This window comes from Melanotaenia boesemani, chromosome 5 (genome assembly GCF_017639745.1).
Source record: "Melanotaenia boesemani isolate fMelBoe1 chromosome 5, fMelBoe1.pri, whole genome shotgun sequence".
Lineage (NCBI taxonomy): Eukaryota > Metazoa > Chordata > Actinopteri > Atheriniformes > Melanotaeniidae > Melanotaenia > Melanotaenia boesemani.
The window spans coordinates 18106122-18130027 of NC_055686.1; the positions used below are offsets into that span (position 1 = coordinate 18106122).

General features: G+C 37.8%; 2 protein-coding genes across 9 annotated transcripts in view; one reads left to right on the plus strand and one right to left on the minus strand.

Moving 5' to 3' along the window:
• The window catches only part of kcnip4a (potassium voltage-gated channel interacting protein 4a), a 149284-nt gene extending 146154 nt beyond the window's left edge, over positions 1-3130 (plus strand). For 6 of the 7 annotated variants that reach the window (XM_041984640.1, XM_041984643.1, XM_041984639.1 and 3 more), the window contains 4 exons: positions 245-352; positions 1188-1292; positions 1389-1451; positions 1538-3130. In XM_041984640.1, coding sequence (XP_041840574.1) covers positions 245-352; positions 1188-1292; positions 1389-1451; positions 1538-1585 — 324 coding nt within the window. In that variant the 3' untranslated portion in view covers positions 1586-3130. The remainder of the gene's footprint in view (positions 1-244; positions 353-1187; positions 1293-1388; positions 1452-1537) is intronic. The other variant, XR_006010160.1, reaches the window with a different exon arrangement.
• A 619-nt stretch (positions 3131-3749) lies between these two features.
• Positions 3750-23070, minus strand: sec24d (SEC24 homolog D, COPII coat complex component). 2 transcript variants are annotated; one of them, XM_041984637.1, is made up of 24 exons: positions 22992-23070; positions 21551-21757; positions 20729-20831; positions 20412-20545; positions 20045-20296; positions 19859-19984; positions 19231-19346; positions 18968-19079; positions 16985-17112; positions 15393-15531; positions 15169-15284; positions 14418-14542; positions 13378-13569; positions 13035-13128; positions 11142-11258; positions 10677-10847; positions 10045-10141; positions 9803-9948; positions 9570-9708; positions 8617-8735; positions 8288-8467; positions 7908-8099; positions 7539-7628; positions 3750-6091 (listed from the first exon to the last, which is right to left on the minus strand). In XM_041984637.1, the coding sequence occupies exons 2-24, from the start codon at positions 21699-21701 to the stop codon at positions 5951-5953; spliced, it is 3180 nt and encodes a 1059-aa protein (XP_041840571.1). In that variant the 5' UTR covers positions 21702-21757; positions 22992-23070; the 3' UTR covers positions 3750-5950. The 2 variants fall into 2 exon arrangements, with proteins under 2 accessions (XP_041840571.1, XP_041840570.1); XM_041984636.1 differs by having other exon boundaries at positions 19859-20296.
• Positions 23071-23906: the final 836 nt, after the last annotated feature.

The following is a 23906-nucleotide window of genomic DNA, read 5'->3' on the forward strand; positions in this document are numbered from 1 at the left end:
CAGAAACATGTGGATTCCCTGTGGGCCCACACAGAGTATGAGCTTTCTAATTATTTTAATAATGAGTCTTTCATATTTATAACATCTTAACGCTTGCTGTTTCATCACTCATCTAATTAATAACTGCCTTCGTACTGTATGCTTGCAGAAATGTTGACTCATGGGAAAAGGTTGTATATATTTTCACTGTAACCTTGTGTTTCATTGTGATTTTTTTTTTGTATAATCTCTTGTTTCCATGCAGGATTTTGTTATGGGACTTTCTATCCTCCTGAGAGGCACAGTCCAGGAGAAACTCATCTGGGCTTTCAACCTTTATGATATTAATAAAGATGGATATATCACTAAAGAGGTGTGTTGCAATAGAAACAAACTGAAATATAAAAATATCTTCAGTTTACAAGAGAAATTAACATTTCAGCAAGTAAAACACTGGAAGCTGGTCATGTTTAGCTGGACAGTAGTTGTATCAGGCTTTTACCTTTTTGTTAAATCACACACATTCTGGGGGACTAACTTGAATGCCTTATTTCTACACTAAACACCAATGAAAAAGTCTGATGCTTAATACTGTAGGAAGCCTTCAAATTCCAAACTAGAACTTTTTTTTGGCTCTCTGTCACCTGAGTGAATACACCCTCCCAGCACAGCCTGCTACAAAGACTGATTACATTGCAAATTAATTCACTATCATTTTGGTAATCAGTCTTGCAGCAGTGGGTCAGGGATTGCTATTCATTTTATAGTATTGAGTCAAACCAAAGATTAAGGCAGATTAACATTCAATATTGGATTTAGATTAAACTATATTGATTAAAATTCATCTTAGGGCTGTATGAGGATGCACAAAAGCTAAGTACATCTGGACTGTATAGTTTGATCTGTAAACATTCTCGTTATCTAACAGCAGCCATTATACGATGACTACCTGCCTGATATTGACTGAGTCCTTTTCATGTTCCCAGTTTTTGTCCTGACTGGTCTGTAATAATGTTTAGGTAGGCCATTGGTGCCAAAGTATAACACCCATTTCAACGGCAGAATGCAGATTTTCCCAGCAGAACATTGCACTGAAAGGAAATTAGTGGCTGATCAGCGTAACATCTCTTTTAGTGTGGATTAGCCACAAACCAACCTGAATTCATTTCTTTAACGTCCTTCTCTTGTTTGTCTTTTCTATGTCTCAGGAGATGCTTGACATCATGAAGGCCATATATGACATGATGGGAAAGTGCACGTATCCTGTCCTCAAAGAGGAGACGCCTCGTCAGCATGTAGAAGTATTCTTTCAGGCAAGTGTGTTTTAGTATATAAAATACAGGATGAGAGGTTTTGAAAATCCCTCTTGGCTTGGGTTTTTACTTTTTTTCCCTCTCTGTCTCCAACAGAAGATGGATAAGAATAAAGACGGAGTGGTAACCATAGATGAGTTCATTGACTGTTGCCAAAACGTAAGCTGGATTCTTGACATATCTGCTTTTACCACTGTTGGCACAGCTTCATTGTTGTTCATTTCATTGTCTCTCTTTATCTCCAGGATGAAAACATCATGCGATCAATGCACCTCTTTGAAAATGTTCTTTAACTTTTGGCTGACTGTGGTGGCTTTGGGGGAGAGAAGCATCTTTAGCATGGCCCAGTTACTGACTTGGACTCATACTGTGTACAGTGTGCTATGCAGACTTTTGACCATAGATGTAATATTGTTCATTACTGTGGGCCACAATTAGGAATAGACTGCATGGTGAGAACATTCTGGAATGAGTCGCCTTTGAAAAAGTTTATTTGTTGCAGTTGGTTGGGAAAAATGGACTGAAATTACTAAAAAAAAAAAAGAAAAGAAAGAAAATTTTAATTTTCACAATACAAAGTATTTGACTTTTGCTGCTTGGTTATTGATTGGAGTAAAACATTTAAAAAAAGAGACTTTAAAATGGACAATTTACTCATCTGTTTTTCTTTTGCAGGCTTGTTTTATTTACTGCCATAAGTGAAATCACTGTGAGTACTTACATAACAAATACTGAGTACAGGATCTGAGGTAGAGTCACGTCTGTCTGGTTTTACATGTCAGCCTTGTGCTCGGTTCCAGAGTGTTCTCACCCCAGTTATTGAACCAGTCTGGTCTGTGTTTTTTGCTCTTTGAAGGAAGCATTTAAGGAAAACATACATTGTACCATTTTAATTGTATATACTATAGATACAGCATTAGATAAGAATTCTATAAGAAACTTTTCAACTTTGTTCATGTTTACTTGCCAACTAGGATGACTCAACACAAGGATTGTATTGATGTCAAACTCGGACCATAATGTTGATGGTTTGTCTACTGAAGCACACAGGTAGCTAGGTTTACCATCTAGAGTATCTTATACCATGATGTCTTTGTCATAAGAGAAATGCTACTTTCAGTGTATTTTATTTAATCCTTGATGTATATTTCCTGTAAAGAAAAGCATCTATGAACATGTTTTTATTTTGGTTTTAAAGCAATGTTTTGAGAGTTTTCACAAAGAGCAGCCTTGGAGACTATTTATATGGTTGTCATTGTACAACAGATTGTCAGATGTACAGTATTAAATCCAGATTTGCTCTTGGGTGGATTCCAGGTCTTTAGATTCGTTCATGAAATTCACTGTTTTAAAAAGATAAGACAGCAGAGTCTGGTTGATGATTTTAAGGGGAAAAAATGTATTATACTTACCATTTTTAAGTTTTCTGATGCTTCTTGCTGTTTTCCCTTCTCTGGGAGGTTGACATCCTGCCGCCCACACATATTCAGCATGATTGACACCAAATAGTGACAAAAACAAGGCATGCTGGGTAAAAGTCTTGTTGGATTACTTAAAGAAGTGTCTGGACATTATATAACTTTGTTACTGTTTCCATCTGACCTTTCTCTGTCCTTCTTTTTCCTGTTAGTGACTTGGATTTTATAAACAGGAAAGTCCCACCATAGTCTGAAGAAGGAGGTATACTTGAGAATTGGTCCTTTTATGATGGATATTTTGACAAATTTGACAGTTTATCATGTCTATAAGTGTTCACTCTGTCCATACATCGGCAGTCACACTCACAATCCAAAATCTCATCGAGGCATGTTTAATTTAGTAAAGAAACTACGACATTTTTTCTGTGTTCTTGTGTGTATTTTTAAGAAAAGCATCCGATCATCACTGTTTTCTTTGATTTGCACTTTTCCATGTTTTTGATGAGTTGGATTTTAAATGCAGGCTGATGATGTAACTGCAAGAAGACTGATGTTGACATTTGTCTAAACAGCCGCTCAGGCCTAGATTTAGTAATATTTTCCTTTTCCTGTTGTCACAATGAATTTTCTTTTGTGAAAAGGGTCGAATATCCATCAAAAGCAGCTCATATTTAAATCAGATTTTGAGACAGTCTAAAATAAGTCAACTCATGCCCCCTTGTGGTGGCTGAAGGATATTACACTGAATGATTAAGAACAAAAACTCAAAATTATTAAACATATTAATGGATATATTTTAAACATGCATTTCTACATGGATTTTAATTTAAAAATTTTAAATATATATTTAGATGTTTCTTAATTTAAATGTCAGTTTATTGATTGGCTCTTTCTGGTTGTCGCAGCTTACCAATCAAAACCTAATGACCGTTAAAAAAAGGGCCAAATCTCTGCTAATGCCAAACTACTTATTCTGTATTGACTCATCTTTGATGCCATTGGATCGGATGATTGTGGTCTGAAGAAACAATGCATGATGTCAATTTAACAGTTTATTCTTTTAACGAACATGAGCCTCAGTAACATGCAGAACCATACACAATCACAACAGCCTGGCGCCTCCTCCTCATGCTACAGGGTGGCATCCCATTCTTTAACCAGAATTTGTCATACGTCACACCCAACAAGGTCATCTCACAAGTGTTCAGTAGGGTTTAGGTCAGGACTGCAGACTCTTTCTTCTTCACCTGGGCTACCAGAAGCTCAAAACAAGAGTCAGTAGCAGAATAAGCTGTCCAGCATTGACTGACATTTGGCAAGTTTTTCATGGGAGCCATCCACATACTCAACTCTGCTCATTCCCCAAATGCATTTTCTTTAAAATGTGGAGCTGTTTAAAATGAAAAAAAATATATTTTCAAGTAGTATAAGATTTATTTCCAAAAAGCATTGTTACATAAAAGAAATAATCCACTTAACACATATTTCCTCACTTTTTGGACTAAGTTTACATATTTCTTTTGTATGATGAGTTTTGGTCTTTCATACAAACAAGTTGCTTTTTGGAATCAACACAGTAAAAAATGATGATTTTCAGTATGCTTGATATTTAACTTAGTTACTCATTATGAACTGTTATTTTTACTTAATCAAACATTCGTTGCTGTACAAAGAACTACATGTAAACAATGGCATTGAAATTCTCATTTTAATGTTGATCAGATGATGAAATGTACTGGAAACAGTAAATAACAGAGTCAAAAGCTTAATCAGAAGGTTTTTTTTAAGGGTGGGAAATAAATGTACATGGCACATATAGTCTACTCCACTAACAACGATCCGTCCAAAGTTCGATTCACTCCACTGCTTTCTGTCACCTTGGTATAATAAGGTACTGAAATCACCTGAGAGAAGTTTGCATCATCATGTGCGCCTATGACACAACACTTTCAACAATTACATCAATATAAGGCAGGTGGTAATATCTTGAAAACACAAGTTGTACTTTTCATGTACAAAAAAGTTTTTATAGGCTCCATGTACACAAAATGAAATAATATTTATCAGACAAATTACATGTATTATGCAGAATTATCTTTATAAAACAAAGTGATAGGTTATGATGCTTTAACTGTACAGGAATGTTAAATATCTTTCTACACAAGACTGAATTTCATTTAGGTGGTTAGACAGGAAGCCCACAGCTGACCTGACAGAGTATTTTACTGATACTTTGCTGAGGTTGGATTTATGTTTTGGACTTTCTGGAGCTCATAAGTCAAACCTATAAAAATGCGTCATAGCCACAGACCAACTGTAGAATGACTACTTCAAAGAGAGATGAATAAGAAAACTTTTTCCCTTTTAATGCCTTTCCATCTGTTCCTTTGTCTCTTTTTCTATCAGGACACAGAGTTGGTCCTTGTACTGTTAACAGCTGCTTTAAATTCTTTTTGTACTCAAAGCAGCAAAAAAAAAAAAAAACGCTTTTTGCATCATTACAAAGACTCAGCCATAAATGGTGAAAGAGTTTGACTTTCAGTGGGGGCATGTGTGAATCAAACATTGTATAAGGTGTAATAACAGGGCAGATTTTCAGTCCTTGAAGTCAGTGGCTTGTTTCAGCATAGTTTTGGTTACATATTGAAATTTACTGAGTTATTATAATGCACCTTTCTGTGATAAAATGTTGAAATGGTTAAAAAAAAAAAAAGAAACATTTAGTTTTTTTTTTAATGAGACTCTTTATATTGTCTTCTTTACGTACAAACATCAGCCACAGTAAACCCACAAATAACCCTTTGTGTAATACAGACCCTCTAAACTTACAAAGTGAAAAAAAATGCTTTAACTAATTGAATACACAGCAGATGTTAATGCCAAAATGTATTTCAGCCTCAGGCAGTGAAGTCAATCCATCAGACTGAGTACCTAAGCGGGAAACGCTGGATGTGTTGTCCAATTTACTCCTCCATATTTATTAGAAATCTAGCTAAGTGGTTATTTCAGGATCATACTGTATAGCAAACAATGCCAGGAGCAGCTTGGGACTTGGGGTTCTCAAAAGGCCTTTTCTGGTTCTGTCATTCAGATGTTTTAGTGAACGTTTGTGTGGCTCATCTTAAAACATTCAAATCAAACCTACTGGGACTGACCCTGTTAGCTGTGCGTACTGTCTGTTAGATGCTTTGTTTCTCCGGGTCTAGTTGGGAGGAGGATATGAACATCAAACATGTCCGGTTAAGTAAGCAGCTGCCTGATCTCTCTGTGAACGTAGCAAAGGAAGTCCATGTAGGAAGCTCCACCGTACAAGCCTTTATCCTCCACCAGGAGCTGTCGGAACAACATCTCCGGTTTGTCTCTTTGCCTGATAATCTGCAGCTGTATGAAGCCAAAAAAAAAAAAGATGAAAAGTCAGAGGTTTCACTCCATCACAGTGATTTCTATACTTATTTGTTTTCATTGATGCTTCAGTTTAATGCATGAAGTCTCATAGGAGTTAAAGGATATAGAAAAGTACATAGAAGTTAGGGAACAGTTTGGGTCAAAATATCTGTTCATAGCTACGTTAATAAAAGGTTAGATTTCCATAAAGGACAAACATTACTAGTTTTTTCTGTTTTAGAACTGTAATAAGGGAAACACTCCTCAGAAAAATATATAGCACTGACCACAGGAAGCATTTGGTAACGCCTCCTTTGGCAAGTATCACAGCTTGTAAACACTAAATAGAGTATTAGCATTCATGTTTGGTAGATTTATTCCACTTCCTTCCAAAAGCCTCATATTCCTATGGGATCTGTAGGCAATCTTACATTTACTGCTGTTTTGTGGTCTATATACAAATTTTTAGCTCTTGTAGAAGTGTGTAGTGGATGTTGTAGTGATTCATCTTCAGCTTTTTAATTTTTTATTTTATTATTTATTTTTGCAGACAAATGCTTCCGAATTGGTTCTTATTAATTAAATCCATCTTTCCTTCTAGCTGTGAAATGTTTCTCCTCCATCCGCCTGCAATAAAAACCCAAATCAGCGCCCGCTCTTCTCCAAACATCTTTGCTCAGTGTAGTAGAAAAAATATAGATTTTAAACCTTATCTGTCCACTACATTTTCCTCAGAAATACAGCAGGATTGTCTAGATGTTTAAATCTACCGTTCATGTTAGCATCTTCTTTTTAGCTGGAGCTATGATGTGCAGGATTTTCTTTTTCAATATGTTAGTCTAAACTGGCAGCCAGTCTCAACCTGTGGCTGCTGATTGATGGGAAAAAGAGTCGACTACATTTCAAGTAGTTAGGAAATTTGCATAGCCTGGCCTTTTGATAATAATGATAATGAAGGAGCTGTAGCTCTGACAATTTGCTAAAGATAATTTATGAGTATGTAAGCTTTGATTTCTGCCCTTAAATTTGTCATTGGTACCTTTTTCCTTTTGTTTTGTTTTTTTACTCCAAATTAAAAATGAAAGTAGCACAATCATCTTGATATATGACACATGAAATATAGACAAGAATGTTTTTAGATTAGAACATTTTAACTTCCACTCACTTAACTATCCAAACTTACAAAACTTTATAGAATGTGGTTATTGGAATTATTATTGAATCTAATCTGTATGAACAGTGTTAACTGTGCAGTGAGACTTTATTCACCGATGTTGCTTTGATTCTTGAGTTATTTTTTAAGGGATGTGTTTACTTTGCAGCTCCACTAGAGGGAGTCTGAGATCATGAAAACTTGCAGCAGCTTTGGTATGTTCTTGAAAAAGAAAATGCCTGAGGATAGATGTATGAATTCAGGTGTTTGCTTAAGTTCCAGATATGTTACCTTCATAGAGTTTGACCTCTTCTCAAGAAGGTCATTAATGATGGACCGGATTTTTATTGACAATGGGTTGTCCAGCTCTGGCAGCGTGCACTGAAAAAAACATAATAGTACAGTTTCATTTTTTTCTATACATTACATTTGTGAAGTTCAAATGTTCCAAACTAAATAAAATGTGGAATGACATATTTGCTGTGTTATAATGCACTGACTTTATATTTGCTGAAGTGCATTAATGATTTCAAGGCACATTGGAAACGTTCATTCTCCAAACATAAAATAATTCCTCTAGGGACAGAGACTAGCTGTCTCATTTCATATTTTTAAAAGCACAAACTATTTCATCTGGAGTGTGATAAGATGATTTCTGACCATCTGTCCCTGCAAGTGCGCAAGAGAGGGTACGTTGAAGATGCTCTGGATGAGGTCTGGTGGGGTTGCTTGGCCCAGCCACAAGAACATGGAGTGCCCGTTCTCCAGCAGGAACATGCCAGAGTCTGCAAGACGCTCCTCTGAGCAGCGCACGGGAGCAGGCACCACCTCACTGCTAGCATCCACGTTGTGCTGGAAAGGAAGAGTGCAGGGGTCTGTTAACTAGTACTGATTATTTCTCCTCAAACAAGTTGTGCTGTAATTCATTCACTTTGTTTTGTGGATTTGAATTTAAGATGAGGTACATCCATAACTGTTTGATCATTGTATGCTATGTGATAAAGATGAACATGCACACTGGGTGTCAGTTCTCTTCCTACCAGTGGGATTAGGCGTGGGTAGAGCAGCAGCTGTGTGTCCTCCACCCCCATGGCCATGACTGACAGTCTTTGGTGGGCTCTGTCATCTGTGGGGAGCTCTGTACTGCCCACCAGAGGACCAGTTTTCATCAGGCTGTTCATGTAGACTGGGAACACTTTCATGGCATCAGGCAGGATCAGCTACACATGGAGAAACATTACTGTACATTTCTGACAGGCGGTAAGTTGACCATGTACAGCTACAGTATACACAACAAGGAGTGTATTGTATCCTACAATCAAAGCATGGAAATCAAACAAATCTTAGTCCAAACACCCTCTGCACTGACCTGGCTGGCAGCTGAGGGGCTGGCACAGTTCTTCCTGTAGCAGGCCAACATGTGAGCCGTCTGGTGGACCAGGATCTCCCTCACATTCTTTACAGGCTGGTTCAATATGGCACGGTAAGCTGAGTTGATACAAGAAGATGTTAGTACTATAGACAGGAGCAGGAGGGGCAACAAAAGATTGTGAGGCAGAAAAACACATGCATTGCATTTGCATCTTAAGTGATAATATGTTTGGGAGTTATTCCATGTTTTGGATAGGGTGAACTTTTCTAAAGTTTTCTTTTTTACACTTTGTTTTTCTTCTTTTAAATAAAGAAACAGAGGGGAGCTGAAGAGCAGCTAAACAAATGAAAGGAGGAACCACAACTGTGCAGATTAAACAGGAACTAAGCATCATGTGAAACATGTGGTCTTTATTTCTACAAGTTATTTCTGCTCATAAGCCACAGATTATTAGTAGATTATGAAAAGATAAATGGGGTAAATTTAACAAAAGTCAGCTGATACTTGATTATGCCAGCCGACTATGCAACTACAATATATCATTACCACCTATGGAGTGACTCTTGTTGATTGTTTCTGCACCACTTTACGTGAAAACTATTATGTTAAATGCAGTGTAATAAAGCCAAGTTAAAGCAGAACAGTTATTTCAGCAATAATCTATTTGGCAACATTTGTATCCTGACAAAGATGCATGAGACAGATCATCAAATAAATATTAAAAAAATTTTTAAAAAATGTCCTCCGGCTTTTTTTTGATTCAAACAATAAAAAGATCTACCATGCCTAACAACTAAAACAGAAGCAGATACAGAGATTTTCTCATTTCCCATCATTGACTCGATTAGTATCCAGCTTCAGCACAGATCCTTATCAAGCTCGTCGCTAGTCATTAGCACAAAACTTCTCAAGGTTACCAAAATCTATTTTAAATAGAAATGCAAACTCACCTGATTTGGCAAAGAAGTTGATGAGCGAGTCAGTCTCGCAGTTCTTGTACAGCTCTGACAGCTGTGAGCTGCAGTTCAGACTGAGGTTGTGGATGCGGAGTCGCCGCTGCCCACCAATGGTGGTGTAAAGCAAGGCACACTGGGAAACGGAGTGCAAAGGTGATTTTTAAACAAAACAGTCCATTGAAAACACATGTTTTCTTTAAAAGAACCCAAGGTTTAAATACACACACCTGCATAAGAGCCCCTGTCTCCTCGCTGAGCGTGTCATCATGCTTGAATTCCACCGTCAAAGCCTTGTCACAATCCACAGCTGCCATCTCTACGTCTGTGGTGTTGTTCATGTGAACTGCACCATAGAAGTCTGTAGCTCTGAAGCCTGAACAATGACACACACACACACAGGCAGACACACACTTTAATGGAAATTACTGCAACTACCTGATACATTTTATTGTTCTAGAGCTTTTCTTACCTGTGCTGGTACGAACACGCATGATGGCATCAAACCCAATGCTCTTCTGCACATCTTTCCTCAGGTCTCTCAGGAAATGCTCCCCATCCGTCTCCATCTGTCAACCAGCAGATGGCAGTGTTGACACTGATCTTGTGTCAATGACAAGCAGACTGAGGCAAATGAATGAATCTTAACACGAGCAAAGTTTAGCTGAAGTAAGGTGACTTTTTATAATATTACTCTGGGCAAAAATAAAGCACAGAAAAAGAGGATTAGGATGATATGTAGAGATTTATCTGTCTTAGAGACGTTTGGTGATTTGCATTTAATGCCTGCTGCTCTGTTGCTGCATTTTATTGCAGGTTTAAGCTGGGTGTGCAACTGTATTGTTCTGCTTTAGTGTGTGTTGTTCAGTTTGGAGCAACTTCACATGCTTGTTGCATCATTCCTTTGGGACAGTTCTATATTAGACTGTGCATGTTCTGCCAAACTGATTATGTGGATAAAGCTTGCTTTTAGTAGGCTGTAACTGACTTTGCCTGTGTGTAAAAACATGACTTGTTTAATGGCTAGAAGTAAAAATCCTTGTGTGTCTGTTTGCTTTGTGTTGCTAGGGTTCTCTGCAAAATGTAAACAAGTGTTGCAGATACCTGGAAATTGCTGTACTTGTAGACAGAGCCTCCAGTGTGTGAAGGTACATCCGCCATGGTTGCCAAGTCCAGGTACTGACTGGGGAAAAGGAAGAGATCCACACAGCAGCCCTGTGCCACACAGTCTTTAGACAGCTGTTCATAAACACCTCTCTGGGGCTGAAACAGGGTCTACAGATAAAGAGGGAGCAGTCTTGGTTAAGTCAGTAGTTTATCTGCAGTTTAAAAACACACTTTCTGATTAGTGTAAGATTTCAGTTGGAGCTTAATAAACTGAAAATAGGAATTTGATAGAAACCTTCCTCACAGAAGACAAATAAAAAGCATTTTATATAATAAAAAAACAGTAGATTACACACAGACATACAATCTGTTTTCCCTCAATCAACAGCTGCCAGCATTCTTTGTTTAAAGTTCAGCATAAGCTTCACAATGTGCATTAACTGAGCACAAACAGTCACTCACTTTCTCTTTGTCAGTGCTGACCAGCTTTTTATCATCTCTGTTCTTCAGTTTGCCAGGAGCCTCAGCAGTGGGCATGGATGAGTGGAAGATGAAGAGTTTTCCGTTGCACTCTGCTGCCTAGAGAGAACAAAAGTAAAAAAAAAAAAAGAAGCTCTAACTGAGGTGTGTATTGTCTGCAATCCTGATGTGGTGATTCAATCATTTATTAATTCTTGAGGTGTAAAATTTAATAGCATAAAATATCCCAATGCTAACTTTATATTTTTTTTTTATATCTGGATAATTTTGCAATAAGCTAAAGTAAATACCTGAAAGAATTTCATTTAACCATGAACATGCAAGGGCAAAGAAAGTTATTCCTGACTCTTTGCTGTCGTCACAACTGCTTCAAATTAAATGTGTGTGTGATATTTTTCTATTGTTGTGTATTACAGTTTTTCTCAAATGCTAAAACACAAAAGCCAATCCCCTAAACCAAATGACCAGTTGTCTAAACACATTTACTAAATCTAGCTATCATTTTCCAATATCATAAACACATTTCTCATGAAGACACAATTCACAAAACACAATCCTCCTTTCGCATAAATCTAAACACATTTTTCCTTGCTAAAACACAAGTTGCAAAAGAACTCTGCTCATATTCTCAAATGAAAGCTCATAAGATGCAAAATGCTTGCCACAGTCAGCAATATTTGAACACAATGAACACACCTGGCGTCATTCATTACACACAACAACTCAAAATTGAAGACACTTGTTGGTAATGCTGTGACCACATGTATAAAAGCAAGTTCAGAGTGCACAGTTTGCTGAAGATTCCAAACAAACAAAATGGATGAAGGCAGAGTCAGGGGAAGAGGAATTCGAGTCAGAGGAGGAAGAAGAGCTGGTCATGGAAGAAGAGGAGCAGGCCAACGACGAAGAGGAGTTCAAATCAGAGGAGGAAGAGGAGCAGGCCAACAAGGGAGAGGAGAAGATGCAGGGGGGAGAGGAGGAGGTCCAGGACGGAGAGCAGGACAACCTCGCACCATCATTACGGACGAGATGCGAGCAACAGTCATTCACCATGTCATTGTCCATGGCATGACAATGGCTGTAGCAGGGCTAAGAGTCCGTCCAAACCTGAGTAGGTTCACCGTGGCCAGCATTATCAGGGCTTGTCCACCAGCATGCTGTCCTTGGGTCTTACAACACCCAACGTCTCCTCAACTTTCTAGAGGAGCTAAGAGACATCCTCCTGCTCTGCCAACACCATCCTGGGCCCGCACATCACATTTATGTGATCATTTGGGACAATGTCAATAAAAAATCTTCACACCCTGATCATGTTTTCAAGAGTACTGTTGTGTGCAATAGATTCTGCATTGAGTCGTGTTACAGCAGTGTACATGCAGTATTTTCTATAGATTTATACTCTTCATATGAAACTCACAAATCTAAATGCCTAATCCTCTGCAGAGATCTAAGAAGATCTGTTACTGTAAAGTTTCTAAAAATATGCATTGGCAGTTATGAAACAAAGACCCGTCTCACAAATTGAGCATTGTGTTTTCAATTGTTTTGCTGTAGTGTGTAATGATGTGTGTAGTGTTTACATTTGTGAAAGCTTCGAGCTGCTCTTTTGGTGTGGAAGTTTGAGCTTTGAAGTTTGAAGGTGTGGTTGTGTTTATGTAGCTTTAGAAAAGGGTGTTGTGTTTAGACATTGGGGAACATGGAGGAAACATTTGTGAAATGTGTTTTAGCATTCGAGAAAAACTGTAAAATACTAATCTAGTATGACTGAACCAGTCTGGACTTTTAGGTAAACAGAAACAAATCAGGTAGAGAAAAGCAGACATGCTGCTGGAGGCTGCAGCATGTCTCACTACATGCCAACAGCCTGTTGCCAACCTTAAACGCCTCCACACCGGCCTGGATGACAGGGGCAAAGACCGTTTCACTCTCATTGGTGTCTGCAAACATGTCAGGGATCTGATCCAGAAGGCTGGAGAGAAAAGGAGAAGGGATTATAGTTTGGTCTCAGGTCCTAACAGCCAGCTGACCTGAAAGGGTTTCTTCTGTGTGCTGATGAAAGAAAAACATGTCACATAGTCTTCAGTGAAGCAAAGTTAACCTCCTAAATACATTGATTTTCCCTTCACAGATATGACAATATTTTTTTTCTCTCTTATCCTTGATAAGAGAGAAAAATTGGGCAATCCAACACAGCAAATTGTGATTAGACGTATCTTACTTGTAGATAACGGCCCTCGATTCCTGGTAGTTAACAAGGAAGCCATCAAGCAGTGGGACGAACATCTCAGCAGTGTCTGACACCACCATCATCTGCGGCTGGGCCAGAGCGCTCTTCACGTTGTAGAAATGGAGCACCTTGTTGTAGGTAACAAATCCCACTTTTATAGCCGAGTTGTCTGCACCTTCCTCTCTGTGGAAGTCAATTCAAAAACATTTTAATTAGTTGAAATTTTATGTGCAGTGGCTGCTTGGATTTGGCTCATTTGAGTCAAGCTTAGTTTATAAAGCTCACAAAATTTCATGATATTTACAAGGACAGTAAGGATTAAGGTAAAAAAGTGAGAGTTAATCTGAATCTGTCAACATAAATAGTCATTTAAAAGCATTCCTTGCTGACACTGCCAAGTGCATCTTTCTTCCTAAATCATTTAAACATACATGTACACAGGATTGAGAATACTGTGCTCCATCTCACACCAGCTAATAAATATCATTAAAGATATGGTCAACATCTGGGTTCACTTAAAGTGGGCTCAGGCTTTACCTTGAATGAATTAAACACACATTTTAAGAAAAACTACAGAATTACATAAACCATTTAAAATATGCAGGGTGTCCAGCTTTTAGTTTATTGCCTGTGCAAACAAAAGTAGAGTCAAAAACAGCTGAAGGAGGACTTCTCTAAACCTAGCTTGTGCTACGTTTTTAGGTGGTGATGTCATGGCAACACAAAAGTATGGATATGTTGTTACTGGCACCTACAAAGCAGAGAGAGGAGTGTATCTAGGTTATTTTAGGAGTAACCAGGTGGTATCCATCATCTTCTTCGTTGTGACTGATCAAAAACTTGCTTTCAGAGTAACAAAAACAGAGCTGACTGTACAACAAAGCTAATTTTTTGACGCTGACAGCATACACTGATATATTTTTTTGTTGTTTTTGGCACCTTCCCTCATAGAAACTTTACCTGCATTATAATAGATGATACATATTGTTTTTCTACCTTTGCTTCCTTTTTATAATTCATATGACATATACCTGGGCAGCTTCTCCAGCAGAGTCTTCAGTTCATCGCATATCATTTTGACCAGGCCACTTTTGATGTTGTTATAAGACACATCAATCATAAAGATGTAGGCGGGAGGATTGGGAATCTTGTTATTCTGTGTGAGGGAAAAGATAGTTTTATTATCTCCTGGCAGAGACCAAATTATTCATTTGAATATAACAGCAATGCAACATGTGAGGAGATTGTCCACAGTTGTTATGTTGACACAGTTACAATCAATGACAAGACACTCACATTTGAGGCTTTTGTTTATTAACTGGCTTGTAGAGATTGTTTATAAGTGTTTATAAATCGAGCAAAAGTAGGCCAGTGGAGGGAAAAAAAGCTTTTACAGCTAACTTTGACCCTCTGTATCTACATGAGGACATGGCTGATTTGCTTCACTGTCTGGTTATCATCTGTTTTCAAAGAGCTTAAGACTTCTCTGTCCTGCTGCTCATTGCTAAATAATGCAGACTGCCTTCTCAGTTATCCCTTGGAAAAATCAGTACACGAATGCTCCAAATAAAAAACATATGCATGTACTAAAGAGACGTGTACGATTCACCGATCCACAATCTTTCATCTTTTCATAGCCTGCCTCAAAAACAAACAATAGCTGACTTTAGGAGCTTGTCTCCATTAATCTGATCAATATAAACATCTCTCTATAAAGTCTGCTTAATATTTAATTACAGCTGACAGATCTTAAAGGTTTTTTTTGTGTGTGTGTGTGTGTACCCTGCAGTAATCCAGAGTGGCTGCAAACTCATATGATCCCAGGGATAGCTCAGGCCTCTCATAGAAGTCCACCCTCCGCCCCACGTGATCAAGGTGTTGGAAGTAGAAGACTGGCACTAGAATAAGAGAATTAAAATAAATTGCCATCCAAGCCAAAGTAGAGTAGCTATGTTTTTATATTAACCCATGTAGTATCTTATTTTCAGGACAGCATCTTATTATACCCTCATTGACACAGTTGCAGAAACTGCACTGGAAGCGACGACCGCCGTCGATGAACTGCATGTAGGGACACATGTAGGCCTTGCATCGATTGCAGCGGACTGGGCCCGTCTCACCGTGATTCACAACGTACAGAGGAGCCTGCACAAAGACATGTTGGTACAAAAGTAAAGTAACCATTACTGTAACAAGTACTGACCTTATAGAAATTTTTGACATGATTTACTATTCATCATGGATCATTTTCTTTTGCAGAAAGCTTTATGTATCTACACTCCGAGTGATGCCTCCCATGCATGCACACTTTCATTCACTTATATGACCTATCATTTCTCTCATCAGAGGCTCCACAACACACATTGAACTTATACACTACTCACAAAGAGTTAGGGATATTTGTTTGATGTCAGAATGAACCTAGAATTTCCAGTAAATTATTTGAGATGAGATGTCCCACATTCGTGATGTAATATGAGCATTAACTTTTTACATTTAATGTAAATTTCACCCTAAGGTTGAATAACCCTGTGGAAAGTAAATGGTTACCATGAGTCTATTTAGTCCAAAAGAGTGCTATTACTGTGCTCCATATGCAGGCCACCTGCTGACAGAAACTGTCTCCTACTGTTTATTCAAGGCTCTCTGCAGATTGTGACACAACATAAATGAACTCTACTAGCATAAAACTAAAACTGACAAGAGAGCATGTAGGTTTATTATTAGACTGAGACTCCAGGGAGGGGGAATAAAATGGTTTGCAGTATCTTTGGGATGTTTACTAAGTCCAGTGAACAAAACCTTTTGGATAAAGTAACATGAATGCGTAATAATCTGTTTTCTTAGTCATGTATAAAGTCAAAGCACTAATTAACTTGGCTTATTTACAGCTCTGTGACGTATATGTTCAAGGTTGTTTCCTGTAAAATACATTTCTTCTGCAGTGGTCCCAGCAGATCTGACATCAGCTAATTAGTTTAAATGCCAGATGAGGGAAAGCTAACATTGCCTAAAAAGGCCAGTTGGTGCCTGGGACAGGGTGAGTGGAAAGGGAGGATATCATAGACAGGATTCTTGGACCACACATGATCCAAAAAGGAGGTCATTCTCAGGACAAATTAACTTCTGTAGTGCACTGAGACATTTATCAAATGGGAACAAACAAAACTTTTCATCGTATTCAAAAGAATATAAAATGAATCTCTGCATTTTGAAATGAATGCATGTACTAGTGTGTGCCTTATAGCTACAAACTCCTTTATTTAACCCAGGCTTCATTAAAAGTAGGAAAATACGACACACCTTATGGAGAGATACTACACAGTAATTCAGCACCTCTGTTTAAAAAGTCTCCGTAAGTGTTCTTCTTAGTCTCATGAGTCACTCCGGTGATGACAGCATATATTTAAAAACACAAACAGTAAATGGATAGAAGTACTTGAGAGTGGGATGATTAGTCTAAGGGAGAAATTAGAACAAACAAGAACGGCCTTTGTCTTCTGTCATAGTTAACAGAATCCTGGCACATAACTTTGAGTTGTTTATCAAACTTAACTTCAGGGATGAGACAAGTTGAAAGCAAAAAACCTTAACTTACCTCATTTTTTGGCAAATTGGCAAAAGGCTTGATGATGGAGGCCAAGGGCACTTGGCACTGTTTGGCCAGATCAGCGGTGCAGGGTAGAGAGTAGGTGGTGCAGCGTATGAACCTGGGACTGGCATTTCCTGCGGTTAACGAGGACAAGCGTCAGTAACATTAATATTTCTACAGACAAGCAGAAGGGCAGTTTTAGCAGTTTTTTAATAGACTTATGTTTAAAAATCTTTAGAAATTAGCCATATGGAGCTTAAGTCTGGAAATGATTTAGTACACAAATGTAAAAAATGACAGAACTGACTGTCTCTACAAGTGCAGACAAACTGATTTCCAAAAGATAATTCATTATAGAATGAACCATTTTCAACATTTTAAGCAACATTAGTTGATTATAAATGATTTGTAGAACAAAAACAATAATAATAAAAATAATAAGACAAAGCTGTAAAAAGATATCAATCTGTTTTCACATGACTGAGAAGCAGAAATGACAGCGAACTGGAGTGGAAATATATGGAAGACCATGGGACAGAGCACATCAGGGAATTGCTGGAAAATTTGAGATAAAATCCCTGTTTGACTGCAAAAAAAAAAACCCTTCAGGAAGATTCAACAGCCTCTGGAGTGGTGATGTTTTATTTTTCTGTGAGGACACACCTGGACATACAAATATGAATCATCAGCCCTTCCTGCATCCTCACTGCAACATTCAAGGTCAGAAGTTCACAAATCAATGTCTCAGCAACACAGGTGCATTTCGGAAACAAGTACTTTTTAAAACAGAACTCTCTGCCTGTATAAATACAGTATGTTGGGGGTAAAAATTTCATTAAAAGTGTAGAAAAAAAAAACACCTCCAACTTTTAAGTATGGGGTGAATTGTGGTGTTTAGCTTGGGAACATTTTATTGTTATAGGAAAGAGTCACTTTAATTAAATTCTAGCTAATTATGAAGAAAACATCACATCATCTATTTAAAAAAATACAAAAAAAATATGACCTCAGCAGCAGGATAATGTACACCAAAATTCACAATGAAAAGAGAATGAGCTGATTTTATTTTTTTTTTTTTTTTACGATGGCCCTCACATGGTCCTTGAGATGACCAAACTGAGCCAAAAATGTCTGTTTTGGAGATCTCATCTGAACGGTCTGTTCTAAACTCTTTCTAATTTTGTTCTACTTCACTTTATCAGAGTAGGTCTTTCCAGAGATAATGTTCACATACTGTACTACGATTTGATAGAGGTTCAAAGCTGCAGCTGCATCATTCCAAAGGAATATTCCTGAAAGTGTTGGGGTTTTTTTTTGTTTTTTTCTGGGGAGAGCCGGAAACTTTTTCATTTGTGTCATGTGCCGTCTTTATTTATTCTTCACCAGTAACACATCTATTGATATTTACACATCTTAACAAATCTCACAAGTATTTACTATGACTCCAAGAGTATTAAAATGACTTGTGGTCACCAAGATATACTAATTTCATTGGGTATGCAATTTTGAACATAGGCCTAAAAAATAGGCACAAGGCTCAACATGCAAAATCTTAGACTTTGAAGTTTTTGCTAATATAATGTGCAAAGATCTCCTAAACAAGAACAGAAAAGTGACTATGAAATACTTTTTTTTTGGCTAATACATAAAGGAGGGGTTGTTAATATAGACCATGCAGTGTGTCCACACTTGTTTCCTCTTGGCTTTCTCTTTTTGTTAGTTTGCAGCTGTAAAACAGTAAAATGGAAAAGAAATTGGCTTAAAATGTCAATGAACTGTGTCATCTTTAACTTTATGCCTTTTGGAAATCAGGTCAGCTTTTACTTGCTTGACAGATGACAGTTACAGAAATTTGGTCCCAAATTTTTGCATGCAACGAATAAAACTTTTAAAAGGAGTAAACAGAAGATGACTCTTCAGCTGTGATGAACATTTACCACATGCATTTTTTTACATTTTCTCAGAAGGGTCAAGAATCATTTTGTTTACCTTGATCCTGAACTGTGAAGTCAGTGGTGACGAGAGGCGGGACCTGTCCTCTGATGTTTGTACTATAGATCTGTCCCACTTGCTTTGCTTTGTCATCTTCGATGACCTGGGTCTAAAGCAAAGAAGTTATGTGTAAAGGCTGAATCTTAAATTCTTACAAATTGTTCAATAAAATAAATAAATAAAAATCTAAATGGATAAAGGAATGTGGTGTTTTGGTATACAAAGACATGCAGACTAAAAAGAATGAACTGGCTACTTACTATGCTCGGGATAGAGTCTGGATCCATTTTCTTCTGAGGTGGGCCAGCCAGTGCACCTGGTGCTCCAGGGAAGGCCCCTGACATGCCTGGCCCAGCCATGTGTCCCCCAAATTGACCTGGATATTAAAGACAGGCATACTAAGAAGGATATTTCTTTAAAAAAAAAACACAACCAATACAAGGCACATCATGTCAAACTTCTGAATCTTGTTTTGTGACCCAGCAGAAGCCTGTCTTTGTGGAAAAATGCAGTTATTTCCTTTTTTCTTTTCACCTTCTTGCTAAATTAGATTTCTTTTCTCTGATTTGATGCAGTGTCATTAAACACCACCCATTTATCGGATTTTGCTCTCACACTTATACACACACTCTCGTTCACTAGCACGCATGCTTATATCGCTAATGTGTTATGCTGCAGGTTTAATCACCAATAGTTGCAGTTATATTTTAATATATGTGTTTGATGAAGTTATATATTGTACAGACTTAAAGATAAGTCTGCACAACAGACTGAGGCAAGTTGGTAACCTGTGACATTGGGTTAAATAAAGAAAACTGACATACTAAAAGAAATTCAAGTTTTCCACATAGTGGATACACCTTTGGCTGTCTCAACTCAGCTTCTTACCTGCTTGCTGTGGGTATCCTGGAGGACCAGCAGGCCCAGGTCCAGGTTGCTGAAAACCTCCAGGACCTAGAGGTGATGGTCCAGGGAAGGGTGTGCCTCCCATTGGAGGACCTGCCATAGGCTGGCCTCCCATTGAAGGACCTGCCATAGACTGGCCTCCCATTGGAGGACCTGCCATAGACTGGCCTCCCATTGGAGGACCTGCCATAGACTGGCCTCCCATTGCAGTCCCTGTCATAAGGTGGCCTCCCATTGGAGGGCCTGCCATTGGCATGCCTGATTGGGGTGACTGCGGTGGAGTCATCTGGGGGGACATGTGGAGTGACTGTGGACCTGGAGGCATCTGTGGCTGACTTGATGCTGGAGGAGGTGGTGTCTGGAAAGGCTGCTGGCCCATGGGGCTTGTTGGAGGAGGAGGGCTCTGCATGGGACCTGCAGCTAAACAATTAAAATTATATCTAATGAGATTTCTCATGCCTTCCACCAAATTATTAAAATAAAAAAAATGTTTTACACTTTGCAGAGAGTACTGATCAGGAAATAGCAAGCTTACCATAATTCCCCAAGTTCATTGCACTCATCTGATTAATGACCTGCTGTGTTGGAGGGCCAGGTGAGGCCATGCTGTTGTACGGTGAGTGTGGAGGCTGGCCATAAGGAGCAGATGCAGCTGGTGGAGCAGGGTACCTGAGCCATGTAACAACAGTCAGTGTTAAACATAGAGTAAACAGTGAATGCTACTATGGTAGCTAAGCATGTACAAGTGAACTTTCTTCCCCAGTATTTCCAAGACAAAGTTGATTTCCTTTCTGTATATTTTACTTGAAAATCAGATGTTCCACCCAGCTGCTGTTTGATGAAGATTGTTACCTTTGTGAATGAGCACCGTTCTGCTGGACGTTTGGATTGTACTGACTGGACACTGGAGGTGGTGGCATTCCAGCAGCTGAGGAAACTGGGGATTTCATAATACCTGACACGAAAAAAAAAAAACAATTTGGGTGTTCTTATTGTGTGTTAATATTTGTTTTGCATATTTACAGGAAAGCAAGCATTGTAAAAAAAAAAAAAGACAAAAAAAAAAAAACTTTGCTTCACTATGTCATTTGTGACAGTGATTATTTAGCAGTGCTTCAAAACAGTAGTTCTGTCTCTTTAATGTTCTTTTAACCATCATCTCTGAAGATGCTAAACAGTAAATAAATGTATAAGAAGTTGATGAACAACACATTCTTTTGTCTTACACTTGCACTGACAGTTAAAATAAAACCGATAAATTGACTATTTAGTCACTTGCGCCGTCTGCCCTTGGCACATGCATGTAATCACAGTGCTATAACACTTTTATTATTTAAAGGCCAGACAAACTCGCTGCCATAAACAATTAAGCACAAATTAAACAATTTGATACAAATGCTGTAGAAAATTAGCCAACAATCAAACTCTAAATAACATACACTTCAGGCTTTTTGTTTGAAAATCTTCATATTAATAAAACAACTTAATCAATGAAAGTTTAGAAATTGAGTACCTTACATTTAAGAAGAGGGAAAAAATGTTATTTGTATTAAAGAAAATGAAAGAAAATTGTGAGCTGGAATTTAAATATGTTAAAATACTGAACTAGTTAACGAAAGACCAAACAACCGAGATATTTATAAGGCAATAAATGCAATTGCAAAATAATTGTACCTGTTGGGGGAGCACTGAATGCCTGAGATGGTCCTCCATAGTGTCCATAGAGGGGCTGCGTGGGACTAGTTCCAAATCCACCCTGGTAGCCCCCCATCCCTGGCTGTGCCTGCGAGTATGGGGGTGCAGCTACATAACCCTGTTGGCTCATCTTGATGGAGTGGAAATCACTGTCTGCTCATACCAAGATGGTAGACGTCTGACAACCTGTGGAGGTGGAATGGCACTTTTTTAAACTTAGGGAAAAGGATGTAGATCTGCATACAAACCCACACACACCCACAAAAAGTTCCAATATTTAATAATTCATGTTGTTTTGAACACCAGGTTCTTCATCAGACTTTATCATTTGATCGAGCACCAATCACGTCTTCCCTTTGGTTTTCTAAAAATTTAAAGCTTGCACAGTATATACAGACAGTCTATCCACAAATTTCTGTCTTTTTGTAGTTGCTTATTTGAGTATTTGTATCTGCTTTTAAAACTAATAGTTTTCCATTCGTGGATATATTTATATGTCCAATCTAGCATGTTTACAAGCCACACCAACGACAACTGATATTTGACCTCACACAATCATCAACACTAACAGACCTTTGAGATTGCTTATTGAAAGATAAAGTAGCCTATCTTTAGTTAGCTATCTTCAAGTGACGACAGCATCGGCAGCCCATTTATCACAATTACAATTTTATATAAATTAAAATACAGATTTAAATAAATGTATTGTTTATGTTCTGGTAATAAGGATATGTTGGTTTTTTTGTTTGTTTGTTTGTTTTGTTTGTTTGTTTGTTTTTCCAAAGGCTTATTTTTATTTACCACAGTCTTATACAGCCCTATAAATTATAAGTGAGATATGAATTTAGCTGCCCTTTGGTAAACAGTCAATAACAATTAAAAATTGAATTAGTTTAATAAACTTTTAAAACTGTCCTGACAGCTTGGTCACGATATGCAACAGCTACGTACTGACATCTCCTTATAACCTCTTTAATGTTTCAAACTAAATCGTTTTAACTAGTTTTATCTAACCAAAGAGCAATTGTGAAATACATAATGGTGGTTGTGAAAATCAATAGGTAACTGTATCAGTAACTTCCGAGAAATGCCACGTCAAGGACCGTTATGAAGGCTTAAAAAATTAGCAAAGCAATGTTTTATTAATTCAGATCCGACTGGACCCAGACGTTTACCTTTTTTGTGCCTGGGTACGATTTTGATGGTAACCTTTGGCTTAATGCGTGATGTATTAAAAACATTACACCACTCTAATGAATACATCTGTAAGCATCTTGCTAGCTACGCGGAAATTACTACAAAGTTTTTATTTGTAACACAAACACATTTAAGACAAAGGTAAAAAGCTACAAACATAACTATCTGAAAAAGAATAATTTGAGTTAATCAAATCTGGCATCAAATCGTTCGTATTATTTACCTGAATAGTGGGCAGAGTCCTCTTCTCAGCCTAGTGCCCTCAGTTAAAGCAGAGTGCCACGTCAAACTCTACCAAAGCACCGGTCTCTCTGTTGGAAACCACCTCCGTCGAAAAACCCGTAGAGAAAGACACTACTTCCGGTTTGTATTTCAAGTTTAAATCATTGCCTGTACACAAACCTTTCTTACACAACACAAAACAGTCAAACACCACCCCAAATCTAATTTAAGGTTCTAGATATAATAGATTTACAGTTGTTGAATTAGTAAAGTAGGGCTACTTTAACAATCCAATTTTTATTTGCCTTGAAAATCCAAATTATGTTTTGTTATGAAGAGGTCAAAGTCTCACTTCCGCTTTTGCCATTTCACCTCAAGGTAACTTGATGAAGCTTATTCAAGTCTACAGCTGTAGGCATGCGCAACGCCGAGGGAACCTATACACGTCAGCACAGGGAATGTGGACCTAAATGGTCCCTGTATGAGTTTCATCATTACCTGAGCACTGAACACTTTGAAGACAAACAGCTGCATACCAACCCAAGTAATTTCTAATATGCGAAGTGTTTGATAAGAAAATAAAAAACTATTAGACGCAATCGTAAATAATGTTTAGTGAATTAATATTAGTTGGAGTTAGACTAAAGCTGTGCTTTAGTCAAACAAGAATGAAAGCAGATACAGTAGTAATGATCATTACTACTAATTAGGCCATTTAAGAGATTTTTTTCCCCTGCAGTTTATTTGGGAAATTAAAAGGGTGCACAAACTGAAGGACAAAAACTGCATTTTTCGTCTTTTGTTCCGTATTATTATTATTATTAATATTATTATTATTATTATTATTATTATTATTATTATTATTATTATTATTATTATTATTATATTTTTATGATAGACAACAATAAACAGTTTG